The following is a 16,954-nucleotide window of genomic DNA, read 5'->3' as shown; positions in this document are numbered from 1 at the left end:
GGAAAGGACCGACTTGCGCTTAATAAGCCGCGAGACCTTGGTCCATGGTTTCTTACGAGAAACCTCTTCCGCAGACGAGGAATAAATGGGCTCTCTCGTCTTAGAGTGGGTGGGGCGATCTTGGGTAGATACGCCCGAAACCACAGAGGGAAAACGTCTGTTCGTTGATCAAGGCCTCTCGAACCCATAAGTCGTTCGACATTACTTCTCCCCTGGGCTTGGGAGCTTGCAAGAGGTCCCGGACTAGGTGAACGACAGGCACGAACAGACGAACCCTCGGACGCAACACTGTAACACTTTGCGCATATCACTTTATCGATTTTCTGTTTTGCACTTATTTCACTGAAATCGAAACTTTTACTGATTTCTACCTGAAACACGCAATTCTACCCTTCATTAAAAGGTAGTAATTGCGAAATCAGTCGTATAATGCAAGCTCATTAATACCAGCAAAAAACAGAAAACATATTTTAAGATAAAAAAAATCAGTGGCTGGGAAAGAGACTAAACACTAGTTCATATAACTACGTTTTCAATCTCTCACCGCACATAGCCTGGGGACGAGAATAAAAAACTAAAAACGTTTTATCCTTCCTCCCCGTACAGCGACTAGGGACGAGAGCAACTCGAGAAAAACGTTACCCGCTTGAACGGAACGTTTTCTCTCCTCTCTCTCCCTCCGTCTCTATCTCTCTCTCTCTTTCTCTCTTGATTTCGCACCTAAGAGAAGAGCCCAATTATATATCGTCAAAAAAACATGTTATTTGACTAAAGGAAAAAACTGAAAGGTTTTCCAAATAAAAAGTTCCTTTAATTTAGAATTTAAAACATTTAAGCTAAGAAAGAATGAACAAAACGTCAGAATCGATTTACTCTTACTGCAAAGTGAAACCGTGATACACTCTCTCTCTATCGTAACGATAGAGCGCATGTTGAACGTCCTGAACGTCAACAACTGCGTAGTCTAAAAAACTAAACGTTAGTTCATCTTTGAAAACAGTACGAAGACTATCAAAGAAATTCTTTCATAAAACATTAAATTTTAAAAAGTTTTAAATTCTTTAAAGGCTAAATACGATATAACGGGCTCAACGTTGATTAACTTCGGTTCCAAGTAAGGACCGCCTACTATCAGGAAAGGTCGCATAATAAAAATTTATTTTTATATGTTTATAATAAATGGAAAGTTAATCGAAGAGGCCTAATAAAGGCGGAGAGATATAAAATATATAGATCTATAACGTGTTAAGCAAAATTACTAAAAACCTAAACACACTTCCGTCTAAGGGAAGGGTCGGCCATTTAAAAGTGAAAGAGAGTCCATACTCTCCTTGTCACCATAATTAAATCTATCCAAAACGAGTTCAAGTTTTGAGATGAAGATAAAACACCTGCATAGCGAAAGCTCAAAACTAGAAATGTGTACTTCACCAAAATATGTGAAAACCAATCCAGTAAGCAATAGCGAATTTAGTAGGTCTTGCCGGTGGCACGACAGAGAGAAAATTGGTTCTGTGTTTACATTGAGTACTGAGTACCTGCTAGACAGATGGCGCTGTTGATGTACACCCCCTACCTGCATAGCGATCGCTGGCGTATTTTGAACGTAGAGTTTTTCTGTCGGGCAGCAGAGCTGCAGCTTATATAATCACCGGCTAAGTTTAATATTGAAAAACTTTTATTTACATTTAATAAACAACTCCCTCACCTTTTTCTTTGTCTACTCTGATGACCACGACAGGTTCCGTCTTTCCAACTCTGATCAACTTGTTCATAGATCGGATACGTCGACGGGACAGTTCTGACAGCAGTATCATGCCTTCGATGTTGTTATATTCCAGGAGATGGACGTAGGCACCCATCTCCGCGATGCTTCTGACTGTGACCATCACCACATCATCCACTTCGGGATACTTCTGCGAGTAATATCTACAAAAGAGAGGCATCTTGGCCTTGTGCTAGTTCTGAAAAAGAAAGAAATATGTACATTTAGTAGAGTTCATAATATCACATCCTAATATTCCAGTTACAAAATATTGCTTTGTTTTTCCTTTTTATTCATACACTCAATAACTTTAAAATGGAGCTATAAAATCACCTTGCTCTCTGATAACTGAAGGTTGCTACAGATAATTGGTAAAAGGAGATGGTATTTCTGCCGTTCACGGTTCTGGCTCAAATTAATTAACACATGAATAAGAGCTCTGAACAAATAATTTGCATTAGATGAATCGGAGTCGTGTGGCTTGTGCTTCAAAGAGTTACATAAAAATACAATCATTTCTGTTTGTGACAGCTGCCACGCTTACAACTAACACAATGGACGTATTGGTACGTTTCACAAAACTCATCCCTTTACCCCCATTGACGTAGTGGTACGTCCTTGTAAAAAATTGCTATTTACATTTTTTTTTTTTTGCATATTTTTGATAACTTTATGAGAAACTTCAGGAATTTTCCAAAAGAATGAAACCAACCTGACCTCTCTCTGATGAAAATTAAGACTGATAGAGCAATTTAAAAAATATATATTGCAAAATGTGCTTAAAAAAAAAATATACGCCTAGGGGTTAAAGGTTGGAAAGTTCCAAATAGCCTGGGGGTAAAAGGGTTAACAACTGAAATGTCCTTGTAGATTTAAATAGTACATATAAATCTGTGGTTATCAGCAATTCGTTCCATGTTTACAACCAACAAGCTTACATGAACAATTCATATACTTCTTGATGATCCAATGAGATATTCTTTACAATATGACAAATTCGAAGATAATTTGTATTTTTCCTAACCATACAAACCTTAGCTTTTTACATTGGGTTTACCGTTTAGCGTAGCTGAAATGACGAGCCAATAGTTTTTAACGAGGGTTAATTACCCCCGCGCTAGTTAGCGGGGGGGTAGGGGAAGGGTAGCTTGCTACCCCTCCCCCCCCACACACCGGTGATTTGCTTCACTTCACTTAGAGGTAGGACTTGACTTGGGGGCCAGGGATGGCGGGCAAATATGTGTAAATAGCTAAGGTTTGTATGGTTAGGAAAAATACAAATTATCTTCGAATTTGTCATTTGTTCCGTAACCGAAATACAAACCACGCTATTTACATTGGGTGACTTACCCCTTAAGAAGGATGGAAAGTCCCCAGCCTTACTGACTTCGGCTTTGCCCGGGGGCTCAATCCCTCAGTGAGCAGCACTTGAGAGAAGGAGCCCCTGCACCTCACAAGTTCCTTGCTTCGCTAGGAACGAGTGGCCTACATAAGTTGAGTGTGGAGGAAGGTGTGACTCGTCCTATGAAGTTGACCTTGAGACCTTTAGATAGGAATCTAGGATAGGACGTTCTCAATACCACCTCGTCAAGGTATGGGGGACGCAACAGTATTAAGCTTAACACTAGGAGCACAAAGAAGCATGGGTTACCTGCAGAGGTCGAGGTCAGCTATGCGAAGACCAGGATGCCGCTTCCCCAAGAGAGGGGAGAATGAAGAAAGAAGTAAGGGTCAGACATACTCTTTCATTCACGCAGACTAAAACCGGGTAACAACTCCCTCAACCCACTGCTACTTGTCCATAAAGGATCCTGAGGTTAGACCAGCTGTTGTGCAGCCACCACAGGGCCGATAGAAAACGTATCGAGGCTCCTGTGGGTCACGTCTTGCAGGTAGTGGGCTGTGAAGGTCGTCTGACGCTTCCAGACCCCAGCTTGAAGTACCTGCGTCACAGAGAAGTTTCTCTTGAAGGCCAGGGACGTAGCAACACCCCTGACATCGTGTGCCCTAGGGCGACGTGACGGAGAAGGGTCTGGATTCAAGGCATGGTGGATAACCCTTCGAATCCAAGCTGAGATGGTGTTCCTGGTGACCCTCCTCTTAGTCCTGCCTGTGCTCACAAGCAATGCTCGCACTTGAGGACGGACTGCAGCCGTTCTCTTCAAGTAGTGCCTCAGACACCTCACTGGACATAGTAGCAGCTGGTCTGGGTCGCTTGTTACAGAGCGGAGACTCGCGATCCTGAAAGAGTCGAACCGAGGATCCGGCACTCCAGGATTCTGAGTCTTGGCTACAAACTCAGGGACGAACCTGAACGTTACCTCCCCCCATCCCCTTGAATGGGCGATGTCGTACGAGAGACCATGAAGTTCACTAACCCACTTGGCCGAAGCCAAAGCGAGCAGGAAAGCCGTCTTCCAAGACAGGTGGCGATCGGAGGCCTGGCGTAATGGTTCGAAGGGAGGTCTCTTAAGAGCCCTGAGGACCCGAACCACGTTCCAAGGAGGAGGTCTCACTTCCGACTGGGAGCAGGTAAGCTCATAGCTACATATGAGTAGAGAGAGATCTAGCGAGGAAGAAATATCCACGCCTTTCAGCCTGAAGGCCAAGCTTAAGGCTGAGCGATAGCCTTTCACTGCCGAGACAGAAAGGCGCATTTCCTCTCGCAGATAAAAGAGGAAGTCCGCTATTGCTGGAATAGTGACATCGAGTGGAGAGATACCCCTTCCACGACACCAACCACAAAAGACTCTCCACTTCGCCTAGTAGACTCCCTCAGAGGACCGTCGCAGGTGCCGAGACATTCTCTCCGCAACCTGTTGCGAAAAGCCTCTCTCTGTGAGGAGGCGCTGGATAGTCTCCAGGCGTGAAGCCGAAGCGAGGCCACGGCCTTGTGAGGGACGTCGGAGTGGGGTTGTCTGAGAAGCTCGTGTCGTGGAGGAAGTTCCCTTGGGAGCTCCGTCAGGAGCTGCAGAAGGTCCGGGAACCATTCCGCGTGATGCCATAGCGGAGCTACCAGAGTCATTGAACAGTTGACCGATAGTCTGGTCCTGTTGAGCACCCTTCTCATCAGACAGAACGGTGGGAAGGCGTACACGTCGATGTTGTCCCACCGTTGCTGGAAAGCATCTTGCCAGAGTGCCTTGGGGTCCGGGACTGGGGAGCAGTACAGAGGCAGCTTGAAGTTCAACGCTGTCGCGAACAGGTCCACAGTCGGGGAACCCCACAAAGTCAGGACTTTGTAGGCTATCTGAGGATCCAAAGACCACTCGGTACTCACTATCTGTGAGGCCCTGCTCAGACTGTCGGCGAGCACAATCCTCTTGCCAGGAATGAAGCGAGCTGATAGTGTTATCGAGTGGACTTTGGTCCACCTCATCATCTCTACTGCAAGATGGGATAGCTGCTGCGAAAGTGCCTCCCTGCTTGTTGATATAAGCCACTACCGTGGTGTTTTCGCTCATCACCACCACGGAGTGACCCGCCAGGGTCCGTTGGAACTGCTGAAGAGCCAGAAAGACGGCCTTCAATTCTAGCAGGTTGATGTGCAGGCACTTTTCTGATTCTGACCAAAAGCCTGAGGCCCTCTGGTTCAGAACGTGCGGCCCCCACCCTTCTTTTGACGCGTCAGAAAACAGAGTCAATTCCGGGGGGAGGACGAGAAGACTCACTCCCTTCCGCAGGTTCTCGTCGACCAGCCACCACTGCAAGTCCGTCCGTTCCAAAGATCCTATCGGGATCAGAATGTCTGGGGAATCGGATCCTTGATTCCACCGGGACTTGAGCCGCCACTGCAGGGATCTCATCCTGAGGCGGCTGTTTGGAACCAGACGAGCCAGGGAGGACAGGTGACCTAAGAGACGCAACCACGACTGGGCGGGGAGCTCTTCTCGCCTGAGGAAGGGTTCCGCCACCCTCCTCAGCCTTGTATCCGGTCGTCTGATGGAAAGGCTTTGTGGAGATTGGTGTCTATCAGCATGCCTAGGTAAACTAGTCATTGGGACGGCTGCAGAGAGGACTTCTCGCGGTTTACCACAATCCCCAGATCCGGGCAAAGACCTAGAAGCCTGTCTCGGTGCCGTAGAAGAGTCGACTCCAAGTCTGCTAGGATCAGCCAGTCGTCCAGATAACGAAGGAGACGAATGCCGTTTCTGTGCGCCCAAGATGAAATCAGGGTGAACACCTGAGGAGCTGTGGAGAGACCGAAACACAGCACCTTGAACTGGTAGATCTTGTCGTCTAGGCAGAATCTTAGGTACTTCCTGGAAGACGGATAGATTGGGATCTGGAAGTACGCGTCCTTTAGATCCAGTGTGCACATGAAGTCTTGTGGTCTCACCGCAAGTCTGACCGTGTCCGCTGTCTCCATGCTGAACCGGGTTTGCTTGACAAACCCGTTCAGAGCCGAGAGGTCGATGACAGGTCTCCAGCCTCCAGACGCCTTCTTTACAAGAAAGAGTCGACTGAAGAAGCCTGGGAAGCCGTCGACGACCTCCTGGAGAGCATCCTTCTTGAACATGGTCTCGACTTCGGCCCGAAGGGCCAGCCCCTTTGCCGACCCCGTGGCATAGGAGCTCAACGACACTGGATTCGCTGTCAGGGGAGGTTGAGATGTTGTAAACGGGACGCGATAGCCTTGGCCGATCACTGAAACCGTCCAAGCATCGGCCCCGTGATGCTGCCACCTGCGGATGCAACGCTGAAGGCATCCCCCCACAGGTGGACACGCAGGGGACTGTCACCCCTAGGGTTTGCGGCCGCTACCCCTAGGAGTCTTGCCGCCCCTCTTGACCTTGGCTGGAAAGGGCTGGGGCTTAGACACCACTTTCTTAACTGCCGGTGCCTGCTTCGGAGCCTTACGAGGCTGCTGCTGCTGTTGCGGTGGAGCTGGAGGCTTATAGGGCCGAGCTGTAAGGGCCCTATGGAGGAGGGAGTCCGTGCTAGATTTCCTCCACCTCTCAGCCGTTCGCTCCATATCCTGTGGCTCGAACAGATTCTCCCCAAGAAGGGAAGCATGTCTGAGCCTACACACATTCACGGCGGGGACCTTCGGATGGAATCTCTCGGTCACCGCATCGCGCCGCTTCAACACCGAGTTGGCCCACAGGGTGGTGACCTGGTGCGCCAAGAACTCGATGGAGCGGGTGCCCGAGAGTAAGAAGGTCTCCAGGGCCTTCCTATTGGTCTCCTTAGACAAGTCCTCGGAGCGCAATAGGATGCCCAGAGTTCCTAGCCAAAAATCCAACCACGAAGTGGCCTGCATGGTGCACTTCGCGACCTTCTCATGGCTCAGGATCTCCGACGCCGAGAACGACACCTGCCAGGCAGAGAGCTTCTCAAGGGGAACTCCCTTCGCCAGCTCCTCCACGGAGTGATGGAGAGGAAGAGCGAGACTGGACTCATCCAAGATCTCAAAATACCTCCTCTGCTGGAGACGAGGAGGAGGGATGAGTTTGTTCCCGGCAGAGGAACGACTGGAGGAGGCAAGAATCGCGAGCTGGGCGTTGGCCCTGGCTCTGGCACTCTTCAGACCCCGAGACCAGGGCAGAGCCGCACTGGACTTAGGGGCTTTCCGAACGTCGAACACTTCGTCCAAGACTGTGTCCTTGCCTTCTCGGGGGGCGATCACGGGGTCCATGAACCCGTTGAGTTGCCTCATCAGGCTCAGGACCTGCCAGAAGGCATGTTCAGATTCCTGCTGACCTCCTCCTTGCGGGCTGGCAGCTAAGTCTCCTGTCCCCGGAATCTCTTCCTGGGGTGAAGCGTGGACGTTCCCCCGGGGAGCCACGGGTTCCTGGAGAATCCTCGAAGATGATTTCGGGATGGTCTTGGAGTCCTTGGATTCCCTCCTGGGAGGGATACAGGATCCCAACAAAGAGGTTCGAAGAGCCCCTTCCACACGAGACGATTCTCCTCCATGAAGAGAAGGCTCCCCCCTTGGTGCTGAGGGGAAGACTATCGCTTCACTGGACTCACCTGAGGACGGAAAAGCCTCGTCCACGGGAGAAGGAGAAAACGCTCGAGCAGGGGAAGGGGCCTTCCCGACAGACCTCTTAGGAACCAACTTCTCCCTGGGGGAAGTCACCACAAAGTCCACTCCTCTCTTTCTCTTCAGCGTAGGTGAGGCAGCCGTTGGTTTGTTGCCCTGATCGGCGAGTGCTGGTTTCATTACCCTCACTAAAGCCCGCATCAGAGGACCAAACCAAGTCTGTTGTTCCACGGACACAGAGTCCGAAATCCTCGCTGGAGGAAAAGGGATCGGGAAATCCTTCGGAGTGGACACCACTGGACCTGCCTGAAAAGAAAAGGGGGAAGAAAGACGCACTGACCTCTCTGAACTGTCTTCCCTGTCCTGCACAAAAGTCCTGCGTTTTGATGGAGGCGATCCAGAGCGCTGTCTGGGAACACGCGTTCCTGCTGCTATCACTGGCTGTAGCGCGAGGGAGAGCGATTGCGAGCAGGCGATCGGTGGTGCGCAGGCGAGCGATGGCGCGTTGGCCCATGGTGACACGTTGGCGAGCGATAGCACGAGGGCGAACCATGTCCTTCCAGAATCTCTGGGCGACGGCGCGTTGGAGACCGCATGCGCGCAGGCGATAAGACATGCGGGCGATCCGGAGATCGCCGATGTTCAGGTGATCGCTGACGAGCAGGCGATTGTAGAATCGTCTGTGAACGCTGGCAAGCAAGAGGGCGACGCGTGAAATCCTGTGAAGGAACAGTCGGCGCGGCCCGTTCACGAACAGGAACAGGAAGCGCGTAGGCGCTTGGGCAAACATGAGCTTTAGAAACACGCGCTGGAGAACGCGGGCGATGTTGTGCAGGAACAAGCTGAGGATCGCGAGAGCGTTCAGGAGACTGATGGCGCGCAGGATATTCAGAGACCACAGGGGAGCGCTGGCGAGCAAGAGGGCGATGATCCTCAGAAGAGCGCTGACGGGCAGGAGAGCGCCTGTGCGCTAATACTGCAGAAGGGCGAGCAGGGGAACGCTGGCGCGCTGAGCGCTCTTCAGGAACAACAGGTTGAAGGATGTCCTCAGGAGAGCGCTGGCGAGCAAGAGGGCGATGATCCTCAGAAGAGCGCTGACGAACAGGAGAGCACCTGTGTGCTAATACTGCAGAAGGGCGAGCAGGGGAATGCTGGCGCGCTGAGCGCTCTTCAGGAACAACAGGTTGAAGGATGTCCTCAGGTGAGCGCTGACGAGCAGGAGAGCATTGACAAGCAGGAGAGCGCTGACGAGCAGGAGAGTGCCTGTGCGCTAACACTGCACGTGAAAGGGAAGAATCCCTTTGCTCCGAAGGGACCGTTGCCCATCGGGTGACGAGGCCCCCAGAGGGTGAAGTTCTAGCAGGTGTAGGAGACCGATCCCCAGAGGGGTCTAATGAAGCTGGAGCTGTAGGCTGTTTACGACGAGGAGAGTCCCCTTCGGAAGAAGATCCAAAAAGGCGCCTCTTAACACCCTTATAAGGGGATGGGAGGCCCTTGTGACGCAGCGGACGGTGAGCCTTACGGCGAAGGCGGCCACGAGGAAGATCATCAGGACCATCAGTCCTCCGAAGGGGAGTCTCAGTCAAGGCACTCCCCTTAGAGGGAAGCTGGAAAGCAGACGAGCCTGTAGGACTCCCTTCCCCCTTCGAAGGATGTACGGAAGGGGGAGGAGAGCCGTCAGCACCAACATCCCCAACTGCACCTGCTGAGGATTGCCCCGCCCCGTCGGAGGCCTCTGCTACCACGACGTCGACGATAGACAGAGGGTCTACCTCTGCTATCACCGGTGACTGCTTAACGGCGGCCCCCAACTGGACAAGGTCAATCAGGGCAACCCTGGAGGGCAAGCCCTTAAGCCCCAGGGAAGCCCAAATCTGTAAAAGATCATCATTAGACAGTGATTCATCAATAACCTCCCCCGGAGGAGGAGGGGGAACCGCCCCGCTATGGGAGGCGACGCCCTCTCCCCCCACCCAAGGTCGGGAAACAGAACTAGGGCCTGCGGTACCACTCGGCCGACTCTCCTTAGGAGCCGAACGAGGGGGAGCTTCGGAGGAGGTTTGGGCGGCGAAAGAAGAGTCCCGAGAACCTTCCTCCTTCAAGGCAACCCCGGAAGGAGAACGGTCTCTCTTGGACTTCTTACGCCGGCGGCCAAACCTCTCCTACTGGGAAGCAGACCACTCCCTGCACTCACTACACATATTTTCCTGATCACACCGTCGGCCTCGACACTGCGGGCAAAGGGTGTGAGGATCCGTATCCGTGGCCAACATAAAGGTACCACAAGGGCGGCCGGTAATTCCAGGGCACGTACGCATAGCAATAATAAAGGTGGTCAACTTCTAACACACACACGCTGTAGAGAAAAAGCAGAAAAAGATTAAAGGCTGTCAACGAGGACGATGGACAGACACGTCTGTTCATCGCCGGAGCCAAAAGTGAAGTGAAGCAAATCACCGGTGTGTGGGGGGGGGAGGGGTAGCAAGCTACCCTTCCCCTACCCCCCGCTAACTAGCGCGGGGGTAATTAACCCTCGTTAAAAACTATTTGCTCGTCATTTCAGCTACGCTAAAAGGTAAACCCAATGTAAATAGCGTGGTTTGTATTTCGGTTACGAAACAAACTGAGTATTAACTAATTCAAAGATTTGTTGGCGGAGAAAATAAATATAAATATGAACGTAATTTAAGTGAACTTAGCCTACATGATAATCATCCAAATATTCAATGCAATTTAAACATATACCTTCACAATTTGAGATGCATTATAACCATCCTGAACAATCACCTGTTGATTAGATCAACGAATCATCTCGCTCAGCCAAGTTGTATGAGAATAACAGTTTATGACTGCACCATTTTGATAACCTGAAAATCCTGATGACATTTTCAAATAACTCAGGACTACTGGAGGTAATGCTAGTTTAGTAGTCGATAATGAAATTTCGCTTCTGTATTAACCTTCTAGAAAATAGAATATATATGACTTTAGGAATTGACTTTTCAAAGAAATTCAATGTAACTATGAGACTGAAGTGAAGAGAATAGGTAAATCCATTTGCCGTACACTGCGGTAACTTCAACTGGAATCGACACAAAGTATGTCATGTTCCATAGGTAATTAAATTTCATACCATATTTATCGCAGACTTGTTTTGTTTGGTATTCGACGTAAAACACTGTATTCAGTATGTTTTATGTCCAAAGAAATTATCAATATATGCTGTTGGCATAAGTAGTTCATGGCCGTTTATAAAGACTATACAGTACCTTTTTTATGTTGAATACCTCAGATTAATAACTTTTCATTTTTAATAGAACAAGAGCAGAAAGCAACTTGTTTCTAATGCGCCATCCTTGGATTTGCATGAAGAATAGACCAAGTCCCGCCTCGGCAAAAGAGTTTAAGCTGTTTACTGAGTAAGTTATCGGTGTGTGTGTGTGGGGAGGGGGTTGAGCTTGGACTGACATTCTGACGAGCATCTCAACATATGAAATTCAAACTGAAACCTGACACTGTTCAGATTTACTACAGTATGTGCATGAGGATTATACAACAGTACTGTATTTTACACCCTCAAAAAATTAATTACAGTAAAACAACAGATAGGCTTAGCAGCTACTCAAGTCCTAAAATGGGAAACCTTAAGAGATAGCCAATTGATAAGAGGTTTGGGGAGTATAATATGAGACAATTATTTCCAGCATAGCTCAGCACTTGACTGAGTAGCTAATGTCCTCCCATGCACCACCTCAGTGTTTACATTGCGCACCGATGTCTCTGAGAATACGGTCTCTAATGATTACAAATACTTCTCAGTACTCAGTATTCCATCTGGGTGTGGGAAACACCCAAACCGAGTGATTTGCAGCAATAATAAAGGTAAGAAATGCAAAATAAACACAAAATAACCAGTTGGAAAACTATATGGTTCATGTAAGTGGCTGAAAATTCATAACCATCATCTCTTCCCACGCTTATTGACACAAAGGTCCTCAGTTAGATTTTGAAAGTCGTCTCTATCTTGAGCTTTTAAATCAATACTTCTCCATTCACCATTTCCTACTTCATGCTTCATAGTCCTCAGCCACATAGGCCTGGGTTTTCCCCCTCTTCTAGTGCCTTGTGGAGCCCAGTTAAATGTTTTGGAGCTAGTTAAAATTAAAGTATCATAATTATCTACGATTCACTAAACGTCCTAATGGTTTTAGGTCGGCCGTGGCTCGCTGCGCTCGCAAGACCCATGGATCTCCTCTTGCTGACATCTTGGGGTGAATGTAGTTTATCGGGACAGGGCGATATCTTTCTTATTACTAGCCCAATCGTTTTTCCTTATGGGGAAGATGTGCTTTACTATGATCCAATATACCATAATATGAAGTTAATTTTCTAAGTTCAGCCCAAGAAGGGGGTCTGGGGGCTTGCCCCCGCCTAGGGGTTGTGACCTGGGAACTACTAGGTTCGGTTAGGTTGGGCTTGTGGGGTTTGTATGATAGCGACAGTGGTTGGGGGGTAGCAGGGGGGCGTTAGCCCCAAGTTAGGTCATTAGGAAGGTAAGAACACGACTTGTAGGCAGGTTAGGGGGGAAAGTTTCGGTTAGTTGTTGTCTATTTTTCTCGGCGTGTCCCCATAAACTACAAAGGCTTCGACATCTTTATATGATTGTAGTCAAGCTAAAACTGAAGGGGAGGGTGAGGGAAAAAAAAATGACTACTGTAGGACATCTGGGAACTTGTGCATAAACATTTGGAAGCTCGTACTGTACAGTAAATGCTTCTTAAAAAAGCCAGGTAATGATTACGTCATACAAAAAACACAACAGCAGGCAAAAGTGAATGCAAGCAATGCATGCGCAATAACTCGCCATCAGTCTCTCAAATGTAAACAATGCATTTCTGAGTGAAAAACAGACCTCTCATTTTAACCCTTTTACCCCCAATGGACGTACTGGTACGTTTCACAGAACTCATCCCTTTACCCCCATGGATGTACCGGTACGTCCTTGCAAAAAAACAGCTAATTACATTTTTTTTTTTGCATATTTTTGATAACTTTTTGAGAAACTTCAGGCATTTTCCAAAAGAATGAGACCAACCTGACCTCTCTATAACAAAAATTAAGGCTGTTAGAGCCATTTTAAAAAAAATATATTGAAAAATGTGCTTGAAAAAGAAAACGCCTGGGGGTTAAGGGTTGGAAAGTTCCAAATAGCTTGGGAATAAAAGGGTAAATCGACCAATACGCAAGTTATAGTGAATTCGTTTTGCTAGCAATTTAGTAATTAAAGCATCATATAGTAACCCTTTCTTGTGATTTAACCGTAAGGAATCCAAGGTAGGCTTACTCCTGGGGTACTGCCCATCTGCTCGAGAGAATTTCAAACGTCGACTCACCCCAATCCGAGTACGACGAATCTTTAGGTCTATGGTAATCGCCACAAGATTGTAAAGATTAGCCTGGTAAAAGTATTTTAGTTTAATGTAGCAAAATTCTTAAGATACTGTAACTACTTTTGTAAAAATACCCTTTTTTTCTGCTTTCGCTTTGGTTGACATGATAGAAGAGCCTGAGAATAGTTCATAACATTACAAATGTTCTCCTGTCCAAAATTTGTTTTCCCATTTTCTGTATTATTTCTGGTACAAATTTGTAAACTCCCATTATAAGTTTTTTTTTAGTCATATGACTTTCTCTTGGCTAATCGCCTACCTCCACAGTTCCTATATAATCTCCTCCCCCAAATATGTCACATTTAAAACAGTTCTTCAAGGATTTTAACATAAGAAAGACGTCTGTTTTAACGGCATCCAAACAGTGGCTGTTTCCTTTTAGGAGGAAATAAGAAGTGAGTCTTTTTAGTTCATTGGGGCACAATTTAAAACTACAGGGGTGTATGTACAATAGCAGCACCTGTATGTATAATGATGGTCGGCTAAGAATACAGCAGTCTAAGTGGTTAAGAAAGTAGGTAAGGAAACAACTTGTACAGTAGGGTAGGTTAGGTTAGCAGGGAAAGTTAAGTGGTATTCTTGTATTGAGATTTTGCAGTCTTACGAACGACTAAAAAATGCGAAGATTATTCCCATTTACTATGCATGCGGGAGGAACTGGCCGCTGACATACAAAGGCTCCAAATTACATTTTACAAGTAAACCGACACAAGAACACCACCTAACCTAAAGACCTCAGAGACATATCCTTACCAACTTACCTAACATGGGGAGCTATCACCGCTGCGACCATTCCTTACACTACTGTGTTCGTAGCTTCCCGACACTTAAGTCTTAGGGTAAGCCAAGGATATGGCAATTTAAGAGGGATATGTCAACCCAATAGGTAAGGTGTTTTGTAGCTTAGGGTAAGCCAAGGATACGGCAGTTTAAGAGGGATAAGTCCAACCGACAGCTAAGTAAGTAAGGATACGGCTCCTTGGTTAGGTTAGGTACGGAACCTTCGATTAGGTGGTGTTCTTGCGTTCGTTTTCATTTTAAAATATGTGATTTTCATCCATAATTAATTTAAGTTTAACTTCGAAAATTGGAAAAAATAGATTTCTTAATCATTTTAGGTAAAATCTTATTTTATTAGCCTATAAATATACATAATTCATTCAATAGGAATATTATGCTACAGTATATATCAACTCATTAGCCTGTTTAAATGAGAGAGAGAGAGAGAGAGAGAGAGAGAGAGAGAGAGAGAGAGAGAGAGAGAGAGAGAGAGAGAGAGAGAGAGAGAGAATTTAACATACCGGTAGACTTTTCAATTTTCGCATTTAGACCTATCCGACATTCTTTTAATTAGCCTGATAGTATAAAATAACCAAATTACCAAAACTTAATCATTTTAGACCTAAAATTACCGTAATTTTTGACAGGTAATTTAGACATAGATGGATTAACACCCTTAAACTAAGTCTAAAATAACCAGCTGTTACATCAAAGTTATTTCGATCTCGTGTAATCTTAAAAGCTACTTATAATGCCTACTACTTAACAGGAAGAATAAATGGACTGCACTTATACTTACATACTATTTAGGGGTTAAATTTATAAGTAATAACTGACATCCAAATAACGTCACTTCACAACAAAACACGTTGGTGCTGACTGCCGGGGATTGAAACCAGCACACATTTCTTAGCGAGCTAAAAAGCTGGATTTTATTATATTTTCTGTTTGATTGCTTCGTTTTTATTTAATTTGGAAGAATTATTTATTGAGATAATTGTTTTTGCTTTTAGAATTTATTTATGTAATGTAATTATATATTGGATTTGATATATAATTTTGGAAAAAAAACTGGGCCGGAGGTTGAAGCCAGCACACATTTCTTAGCGAATTAAAAAGCTGCATTATTTTCTATTTGATTGCTTCGTTTTTATTTAATTTGGAAAAGTTATTAATTGAAATGATGATTTCTAGTTTTAGAATTTATTTATGTAATGTAATTATATATTTGATTTGATGTATAATTTTGGGGAAAAATTGGAAATGTTGCATCAGCTTCGCGGGAAAAACCGCGGTTTTAAATTTCTATTTCATAATATTTTTAACTTTCAATGGATTTATTTTATATTATATTGAATATAATTTATTTTTACTAATATTAATCTATTTTTGTATTGCTATTTTGTGTGGTTTGTAAAATAACAGATGGGAATACAATTCTTTAAACAGGGTTGACAAACAATTATAAAATGAGAACATTAATTTCAACTTGCGAACACATTCTTTGAATAATTCACAATTTTCATTAATAAAATTGTATAGTTCGATACAGCAATGTCATAAAAATGAATATATTTCACTCTAATGTTTCTACACCAACAATTTGACTCAAAATCAATATAACCCATTTTTTTCTTTTAATATACTACATACAGAATTTCAAATTTCAAACATACACATTATTCATACACATCCCTATTCTAAATGTACACTGTTTTTCTAATTATACTCTACTTATTCATTTGACATTTTTTTTATCAAAACTATATGTCATATATTCGTACATTCACTAGTACTACAGTAATTAACATTAACATTGGCCTATCACTATAAAATTTCATATAATAGGTGTTTTAGCATATATATATATATATATATATATATTATATATATATATATATATATATATATATATATATATATATATTATTACTAGCCAAGCTACAACCCTAGTCGGAAAAGCAAGATGCTATAAGCCTAGGGGCTCCAAGAGGGAAAAATAGCCCAGTGAGAAAAGGAAATAAGGAAATAAATAAATGATGAGAACAAATTAACAATAAAAACGTCAAAACAGATATGTCATATATAAACTATTAACAACTATTCTATCTATCTATCTATATATCTATCTATCTATCTATCTATATATATATATATATATATATACCTAGACTCCAAAATCTAGTTTAAAGGTCACTCATGAATGACAGAGGCAAGTGACAGGACAATGTCCTAGAGATTAACCAAATATACATATGATCAGCGCCCAAGTCCCCTCTCCTTAAGCTGAGACCATGGAGAGCCAGGCAGTGGCTGCTGATGACTCAGCAGGTAGACCTATAGGCTCTATCCAAATAAAACCCCGCTCACGGGTAAACGGATTTCACTAGCAACACAACCTTGCTATCCATGTGAAGTGGGAATGGGGGGGGTGGGGGGGGTAACCAAACCCATAAATCTAATTAATTGCTACTGTCTGGTTCCCCCTGGTGGAGAGGATGGGAGCTTAATTGTAGATTAGCTGTGTATTTCCGAGCTCGAGGACATTGTGCTAAATTATGTTTGAATTATAACCTCTCTCTCTCTCTCTCTCTCTCTCTCTCTCTCTCTCTCTCTCTCTCTCTCTCTCCTCTCTCTCTCTCTCTCTCTCTCTCTCTGGAATTCTAAATGAGATTGAATGTCTGGTGAAAATGGCGATAATGTGGTAATGAGGTGCACTTAAGTCATCTGTACATTTGTGGTAATGGTGATAATGTACAGGAAGTATTTCTTAGTATAAGTTGCAAGTACATAATGTACATTGGTGAGACTGTACGGGAAATGTTTCTTGGTGTGAGTTGCATGTAAATGTGTACATAATGTATGTACGTTTACATACGTGTGTGCGTTTAAGAAAAAAAAATATCTCTTCTTTCTTATTGTTACTTTGTGAAGAAATATATATTTATCATTATTATTATTATTATTATT

The 16,954-nt window shown here is 45.1% G+C and overlaps 1 protein-coding gene across 2 annotated transcripts in view; it reads right to left on the bottom strand.

The window, feature by feature from the left end:
- The window catches only part of eIF2alpha (eukaryotic translation initiation factor 2 subunit alpha), a 36,379-nt gene extending 21,441 nt beyond the window's left edge, over positions 1–14,938 (bottom strand). The window contains exons 1-2 of one of the 2 annotated variants that reach the window (XM_068363855.1): positions 14,784–14,938; positions 1,709–1,964 (exon numbers count right to left, since the gene is read on the bottom strand). In XM_068363855.1, coding sequence (XP_068219956.1) covers positions 1,709–1,946 — 238 coding nt within the window. In that variant the 5' untranslated portion in view covers positions 1,947–1,964; positions 14,784–14,938. The remainder of the gene's footprint in view (positions 1–1,708; positions 1,965–14,783) is intronic. The other variant, XM_068363856.1, reaches the window with a different exon arrangement.
- Positions 14,939–16,954: the final 2,016 nt, after the last annotated feature.

The sequence above is a fragment of the Palaemon carinicauda genome, chromosome 40 (assembly GCF_036898095.1).
Source record: "Palaemon carinicauda isolate YSFRI2023 chromosome 40, ASM3689809v2, whole genome shotgun sequence".
NCBI lineage: Eukaryota > Metazoa > Arthropoda > Malacostraca > Decapoda > Palaemonidae > Palaemon > Palaemon carinicauda.
This window is presented reverse-complemented; position numbering and strand designations above follow the sequence as displayed.